Genomic DNA, 8,721 nt, shown 5'->3' on the forward strand with positions numbered 1-8,721 from the left:
TCCTCCAGATGCTGCCTGGCCTGCTGTGTTCTACCAGCCTCCTGTTGGTCTACGTTGGGTTCCAGCATCTGCAGCTTTTTGTGTCTCCGAATCCATTGTCACTTGTCGCAAAAAGTCATCTGGTTCATTAATGTCCTTCTAGGGAAGGAAACTGCCATCCTTACTTGATCTGGCCTACATCTGACTCTGGACCCACAGCAACGTGGTTGACTTTTAACTGCCCTCTGGGCGATTAAAGATGGGCAATAAATGTTGCCTTGCCAGTGATGCCCTCACTCCATGAATGACAAAAGAATTATGCTGTGGGAATGTCTCTCATGGAACAGCCTCTACAGCTACAACAAGTGACAGTGCACCCAGAAACAGCATACACCCTGGGTGTAGCCCATCATCTGTGCAGACAGGCAGATGCTATCGTCATCAGAACAGAAAGACATTGTCATTACAGTGGCCCCAACTTCCTTAAACCATGTCAAAATTGCATCAGGTAGTCTGATTAAAATTTGAACTCTAAACATGTCACACAACACCAGAGACCTACTTGATCGCTGCATTGCATATTCTCCTTCACACAGATGTCCAGCAACCTTTTCTGCTGTATGTCGTCTGTCAAAGGTTTAAAACGGAACTTTGAACATCGAGATGTTAGTGGTTCAATTATCCTGAAAAGACAGAAAAAAGAATCATGTGTGAGCAAACAGAGCTGTTGTACATATGTTCTTTATGTTGTTAGTCACTAACAGTCCCCATTAACAACTATTCACCCTCCCAGCCTGATCATTAGCAACTCCTTTGTCTGTCCAACTGCTCTTCTCTCTCTTTGGGCTCTAGCCTATCGTTTACTCCCTACCCCACTCACCTCCCTATCTTCTGCATATAAACTGATGTTTTCCCAGCCATCATCAGTTCTGAGGAAGGGCCACTGGACCCGAAATGTTAACTCTGTCTTTTCCCTCACAATGCTGCTTGACCTGCTGAGCTTTTCCAGCAACTTTGTTTTTGTTCTTTATGGTGACTTGATGTCACAGCCACAGTGGGGCCGGCATTATATTCCGTTCTTTACATTGTAAAAGGCAGATTACACAAGCTTACCCTGCAGCAACATAGTTATTCTGCAAATCTTCCACTTTCTATGTGTGGACCCACCATCGTAAGGAATAACTTTGCACCAACTAAATTGTATAAATTTTGAGTTGCTATACCTGCCACATATCAATACTTCACACCAAAATAATGGGTGAGAGAAGGACAAGAACACTTCCTCCAAAATAAGGCAAACAATTAAACTGAGTCCCCATAAACACAAGATCAATGAGGTAAACATGCTGAATTACAATCACTGGTCGAACCTCATCCATCCTGACCGCTGTTAGAAGCAGACATTTATAAGCGCCTGTAATTAAAGGTCATTATTTTTTAGTTATCAAAGTTTAGGAAACCCAACTCAACCAGGAACCTCTTCTGAAGTCATTTATCCTACATGCAGATTACTCCTTTTAATCAGAAGATGATGCATGTGCACAAAATAGACTAACAAAATATAATAGACTACAATTATATTTTAATTAAAACATAGTGGTTCAAGCAAATATAACTCAAGGAACCCACAAACTTCTTGAAAAGAAAAGAAAAGAACATCCAGCTGATGTACAGAAGCAGAGAGACTTGGGGTTAAAGATACACAGACCACTCAAATTAAAATAAATAAGGTCATAATAAAAACAACAACTCATTTCTAAAGGCAGAACTGAAATCAAAGAATTTGTTAAACTGTACAAAATCTTTGTTCGGTCACAACCAGAAAAACGGTTTTAGTCTCCACATTACGAGTAGTATATAGACAAAATAAATACTAAATTGAGCAGACTAAGTTTCTTTTCCTTTGAAAAAGAGACTGAACTGTGGCTCATATAGGTCTTTAAGATTTTGAAAAAATTAAACAGGGGAGTCTTATACATGTTTCCATTTGCCAGAGAGGCAAGAACTAGAGACTATCAAAATAAATCAGTCACAAATAAACCCTGTACAGAATTCAGGTAAAACCCTTTTACCCTTAGAGCAGGTAGAACAAGGAACTCAAAACAACATAATAGTTGAGGTGACTAGTATAGACGTAGTTAAAAAAAAGCTAGATTAGTATAAGGAAAGAGGAATACAAGAATCAGTTCCTTGGTTGTAATTGTTTGGGGCAGCACAGTGGCTCAGTGGTTAGTACTGCTCCCTCACAGCACAAGGGACCAGCAGGGTTTGATATCAGTCTTGGGCATCTGTGTTGAGTTTGCACATTCTCCCCATGTCCATGTGGATTTCTTCTAAAGATGTACAGTTTAGGTGGACTGGCAGGGTTACAGGGATAGGGTGGGGGCTGGGTGGGATGGCCTTCAGAGGGTCGACTCAATGGGCCGAATAGCCTCTTTCCGGACAATAGGAATTCCATGACTACAGAGCTTAAACACTGCTGACTGGAGACACCAGAGTGTCAATATTTTTCATCTTGTACTCATCAGGACTAGGATACAAGTTAGAGACTTGAAAAATATTTTCCAGTTTATTTCTTGGATCTTAGACCTCTTGAATGTAACACAAAAAGCTTCAACTGTGTGCCTTCTGTTAGCAACATTTAATGCAAGAACATGTTGATACAGTTATACGAAGAGACACAGGAGGCAGCTTGTGTGGAACATAAACACTGGCCTGGACCAGGTGGCCTAAAAGGCTGGTCTCTGCATTCTAAATATCACACTACATACAATGTAAAATTAGTATATTCAACATTCAAATTCTAGCTTAAAAGGACTTGACTGAAAAGTAGTTAAGACAAATGTAGACAAATTAGTAATTTTGTTCAATACAATTTCCTATTTTAATTCAATGAAATGGTTTTAATATATGTCAAATAAAATTTGATCTCTTTAATGGGATAGCTTTAGGTCGTTATTGATTTATATGCAATTCTTTAATGAACAAGCAATACACCCAAAATTAACTCTCTTGTGCACGAGAGTGACATGAAATGAATTGAATATTGTGGCCTTTTAAATAGTTGTGATTCTCCCACCTGCTGATATAGTTGCAAATTAGGCAGAAACGTGTGGTTTTTGATTCTCTTTCCATTGTTCGGCGAAGAGCAGCTTGTGCAGCATTCGTCATGGAATCTGCTTCATCTAAGATGACGATTTTAAATGGTGGAGCAGGTTTTCCACTGGAAGAAATAACAAAGATTGCATTGGTCTAAGGAAAAGATCTACAAACTGGATTACATTCGTGAAAAAGCACAAAGGGAGTCACTTACAGTAGCTCCAAAAGCTTGTTGCCACTCTCTCCCATAGCCTTCTGTCCCTTTAGTCCCAAGATCTATATCTTACCCCTTCTTGAAAACATTCAAAGTTTTGGCCTCAACTGTTTTCTGTGACAGAGAATTCCACAGGATCGTCACTCTCTAGGTAATGAAATTTCTCATCTCAGTCCTAAATCACCTACCCTGTAATTCTTAGTTTGTGACCCCCTGATTCTGGACTCCCTGGTCATCAGGAACATCCTTCCAGCATCTTAACAAAAAATACCCAAAGAACTGCAGATGCCGGAAATCAGAAACAAAACAGAAATTGCGGGAAAAGCTCAGCAGGTCTGGCAGCATCCGTGGAGAGAAATCAGAGTTAACGTGTCCGGTCCAGTGACCCTTCCTCAGAATCTTTTTGATTTTCTTTCCATTGTTCAGTGAACAGTAGCTTGTGTAGAGTTCGTCATCGAATCTGCTTCAACTGAGATGGCGATTCTAAACATCAGAGTAGGTGATCAAGACAGATCAGGACCTTTCGGAAGAAAGGTCACTGGACCCAAAACGTTAACTCTGCTTTCTCGCTACAGATGTGCCAGACGTGCTGAGTTTCTTCCTTTATCTAACCTGTCCAACTGTGTTCAAAATTTATACGTTTCTATAAGATCCCGTGTCACTCTTCTAAATTCCTGTGAATATAGAAACATAGAAAAGAGGGGCAGGAGTAGGCCATTCGGCCCTTAAACCTGCTCCACCTTTAAATATGATTGTGACTGATCATCCAACTCCTGTACCATCCTTCTCCCCATCCCCTTTGATCTGAGGAAAATAGTCAAATTTTAACTTCCATCATCTGATCGTCTGTATTTACCACCATAACACAATCTCTGGTGTCCCATTCATCTACAGATTTGCACAGTTTCTTTCGAAGTAATATTATCCTTCCTTATTTAGCCACGTACAAATTAGCATTCAGCAAGATATTTGTTGTTCTGGCTATAGCCTGAACTCCACATTCCTGTCTTGCCTTGATAACCTGAGACTCCTTCATTACTCCGAAATGTATCTACCTCTCCCTCAGAAGCATTCAATTACACTACTTCAACTGTTCTTGCAGAAGAGAGTTCCAAAATCTCACAACTCTCAGACAAAAAAAAATTCCTCTCTGTCTCGGTCTTAAATAGGAAACCCCTTATTTTTATATTGTCCCCTAGTTCTGGATTTACCCCACAAGGGACGACATTCTCTCAGCATCCACTTTTAAGGGGAGGTGATGGCCTAGTGCTGGACTGTTAATCCAGAGACCCAGGTAATGTTCTGGGCCCCTGGGTCCAAATCCTGCCACGGCAGATGGTGGAATTTGAATTCAATAAATATCTGGAAATTAAGAGTCTAACGATGACCCTGAATCCAATGTCAATCATCAGAAAAACCCATCTGGTTCACTAATGGCCTACATGTGGTTACTGCAATGTTGTTACTTTCAAATGCGCTCTGAAAAGGCTTAGCAAGCCATTCGGTGGTATCAATTGCTACAAAGTCTCAAGAAATAAGCGAAACCTGATGGATCACCTGGCATCAAACTAGGCACCGGAAAAGACAATGGCAGAAACAGCCCTGTCGACCCTGCAAAGTCCTCCTCACTAACATGTGGGGGTTAGTGCCAAAATTGGGAGAGCTGTCTCACAGACTAGTCAAGCAGCAGTCTAACACAGTCATACTCATAGACTCATACCTTACAGACAATGCCCCAGACACCACCATCACCATCCCTGGGTACGTCCAGTCTCACCAGTAGGACAGACCCAGCAGGGATGGAGGCACAGTGGTATACAGTCGGGAGGGAGCTGCCGCGGGAGTCCTCAACATTGACTCCAGATCTCATGAAGTCGTGTGGCTTCGGGTTAAACATGGGCAAGGAAATCTCCTGCTGATTTTTCACGTACCACGTTCCCTCAGCTGATGAATCAGTACCCCGCCACACTGAACAACACCTAGAGGAGGCACTGAGGATAGCAAGAACACAAAATGTACTCTGGGTGGGGCATTTCAATGTCCACCACCAAAAGTGGCTCAGCAGTACTACTGATCGAGGTGGTCGGGTTCTAAAGGACATAGCTGCTAGACTGGGTCTGCGGCAGGTGGTGAGGGAACCAACAAGAGGGAAAAACATACTTGACCCCATCGTTACTAATCTGCCAGCTGCAGATGTATCTGTTCATGACAGTATCGGTAAGGTGACCATCACACAAACTCCCGCTTTCACATTGAGAATAACCTCCATCATATTGTGTGGTACTATCAACATTCTAAATGGGACAGACTTCGAACAGATCTACCAACTCAAGATTGGTCCATCAACAACAGCAGAATTGTACTCCAGCACAATCTGTCACCTCATGGCCCGGCATATCCCCCACTCAACCATTACCATCAAGCCAGAGATCAACCCTGGTTCAATAGTGTGTGCAGGAGGGCCATGCCAGGAACAGCACCAGGCATACCTGAAGATTAGGTATCAACCTGGTGAAGCCACCAAACAGGACTAGTATACGCCAAACAGATGAAGCAGCGAGTGATAGACAGAATTAAACAATCCCACAACCAACAGATCAGATCTAAGCTCTGCAGTCCTGCCCCATCCAGTTGTGAATGGTGGTGGACAATTAAACAGCTCACTGGAGGAGAAGGCTCCACAAATATCCCCATTCTCAATGATGGAAGAGCCCAGCACATCAATGCAAAAGCCAAGGCTGAAGCATTCGCAGCAATCTGCAACCAGAAGTGCTGAGTGAATGATCCATCTCGGCCTTGTCCAGCGGTCCCCAGCATCATAGGTACCAGTCTTCAGCCAATTCGATTCACTCTGCGTGATGGCAAGAAACTATTGGAGGTACTTCATATTGCAAAGTCTATGGGCCCAGACAATATTCCATCAATAGTACTGAGCTCCAGAACTTGCTGCTCCCTTAGCCAAGCTGTTCCAGTACAGTTACAACACTGGCATCCACACAATGTGGAAAATTGCCCAAATACATCCTGTCCGCAACAAGCATGATAAATCCAACCCAGCCAATTACCGTCCCATCAGTCTCTCCTCGAACATCAGTAAAGTGATGGAAGGTGTCAGTAACGGCGCTATCAAGCAGCACTTGCCACCAATAACCTGCTCAGTGACGCCCAGTTTGGGTTCCGCCAGGGCCACTCAGCTCCTGACCTCATTACAGCCTTGGTTTAAACATGGACTAAAGAGCTGAATTCCAGAGGTGAGGTGAGAGTGACAGCCCTAGATATCAAAGCTGCATTCGACTGAGTGTGGCATCAAGGAGCCCTAGCAAAACTGGAAACAATGGGTATCAGGGGAAATCTCTCCAGTGGTTAGTGTAATACCTGCCACACAAGAAGACTGTTGGGGTTGTTGCAGGTTCGTCACCTCAGTTCCGGAACGTCTCTGCAGGAGTTCCTCAGGGTAGTGTCCTAGGCCCAACCAACTGCAGCTGCTTCATCAATGACCTTCCCTCCATCGTAAGGCCAGAAATGGGGATGTTCACCGATGATCGCACAATGTTCAGCACCATTCGTGACTCCTCAGATACTGAAGCAGTCCATGTTCACATGCAACAAGATATGCACAATATCCAGGCCTGGGCTGACAAGTGGCAGTAACATTCGTGCCATAGCTGTGTGTATTTACAAGATTGTGGCCTGGGGCCAAAGTAACTAGGCCCAGTATAAAATTGGCTAAACAATTTGTGTAAGTTAAGGTCTGACGGAATGTAAAGAGGCCAAGGTTACCACAGGGCAAAGGCAAGCAAGGATCAGCGCACACCTGTTGTGTGTATTGAGCAATGCGAGAGTCATAATGAGCTGAAACTCATTCAGCCATAACAATAGGGAGAGACTCTGTTGGGGTCTTTTGGCCAGACCTCCTGGCACCATGGAGTAATCAGATCTTGGAAAAGGGATGGGTACACCTGGGATAACCTCATTGTGCACTGTGATACCTGCCCTATGACCCTACTGGCTGAAGTCAGAGAACATTCCAGAAGGGCTCAGAAAGGGGGAGTAAGAAGGGACGCCTGACGGCCATTCCCTCAGCAAAGACTTGGCTGGTGAAGACTCTGTGTGAGACCCACCTTTGTACCAAGAAGACCCCGAGTACACCCCTCGATAGAGCTCAGTGAATTGGATCCAGCAGCCCAATCAAATTCACCAGAGCAGGCAGTAAGTCTGCTTCTCAGGCAGTCAGCCTAATTTGGGGGAAAATTAAACTAATTTGTTGTGTAAGAGTTGTTTGTTTAACTTAAGTGTGTTTTAATAAAACTAAGTCTGAACCACAGTCCTTTGTCTCATACAGCAAGAGCACTTGAGTAAACACATTTTATGAGTAATAAACTGGTTCAAGTGTCTGTACAGAATATTTCACAGGCAACAAAGATACACTGCAGAAATTCACCCAAACTCACAAACACTTCCAACTAGAAGCGCTCAACTGCTCCTCATATGCCATGCTCGCCATTCCTGGGATCATCCTTATGAACCTCCTCTGGACCACCCCTCTAAGACATCAAGAAACAGCTCAACACAGTGGATGCGACAATAGCTACAGGCCCCGACAACGTTCCTACAACAGGACTGAGGACTTCTACAGCACAACAAGCCATGGCCCTGGGCAAGCTGTCTCAGTGCAACTCCAACTACAACGTCTATTCGACAAGAAGGAAAATTGCCCAGCTATGCTCAGTTCCAAGAGGGGGATAACTCCAACCTCTCAGTCCCATACCTATAGTCAAATTGTTGGAAGTTCTCTTTAACAGAGCTGTCAAACAGCACATACACAGAAGTAGCCTGCCTCGTGCAGTTTCTGAAAGGTCCCCATGTGGAAATGCCACTGGATTACTACCCAGAGGACCGGGCTAATGCTCTGGCAGCCAGGGGAAGTTAAAAACAATGATTAAGTATTGAAATTTGAAATCTGGTCTCAGTAATAGTAACCTTGAGACAAATGTCGATTGTAAGCACTAACTTGATTCCTTAATTTGAAGGTTTTGGAGTAAATCTGTAGCTCGGGTTGTGGGTGTTGAGGTTGGTTGGCTCGCCGAGCTGATTTGTTGTTCCGCAGACATTTCGTTACCGTGCTTGGTAACATCCTCAGTGCAGCCTCTGATGAAGCTTCAGCATGTCTTCCCGCCTGGTTTTTAAACTCTGGAGTCCGTTGAGCTGGATTGCCTCACTTAATGTCCTTTCAGGAAGCAAATCGGTCATTCTTTCCTGGTCTGGTCTAAAAGTGACTCCAGACATGCAGAAATGTAGTTAAGTCTTAAATGCCCTCTGAAATTGCTGAACAAGACATTCACCCATATCTATCTGCTCCAAGGTCTAAAAGGATGGAGATAACAAGGTGTAGAGCTGGATGAACACAGCAGGCCAAGCAGCATCATACT

The 8,721-nt window shown here is 43.7% G+C and overlaps 1 protein-coding gene across 2 annotated transcripts in view; it reads right to left on the bottom strand.

The window, feature by feature from the left end:
- Positions 1-458: 458 nt before the first annotated feature.
- Positions 459-8,721, bottom strand: part of rfc4 (replication factor C (activator 1) 4) — a 20,639-nt gene continuing 12,376 nt past the window's right edge. For both annotated transcript variants that reach the window (XM_048604403.1, XM_048604402.1), the window contains exons 6-7: positions 3,059-3,202; positions 459-662 (exon numbers count right to left, since the gene is read on the bottom strand). In XM_048604403.1, coding sequence (XP_048460360.1) covers positions 497-662; positions 3,059-3,202 — 310 coding nt within the window. In that variant the 3' untranslated portion in view covers positions 459-496. The remainder of the gene's footprint in view (positions 663-3,058; positions 3,203-8,721) is intronic.

The sequence above is a fragment of the Rhincodon typus genome, chromosome 13 (assembly GCF_021869965.1).
Source record: "Rhincodon typus isolate 14 chromosome 13, sRhiTyp1.1, whole genome shotgun sequence".
Lineage (NCBI taxonomy): Eukaryota > Metazoa > Chordata > Chondrichthyes > Orectolobiformes > Rhincodontidae > Rhincodon > Rhincodon typus.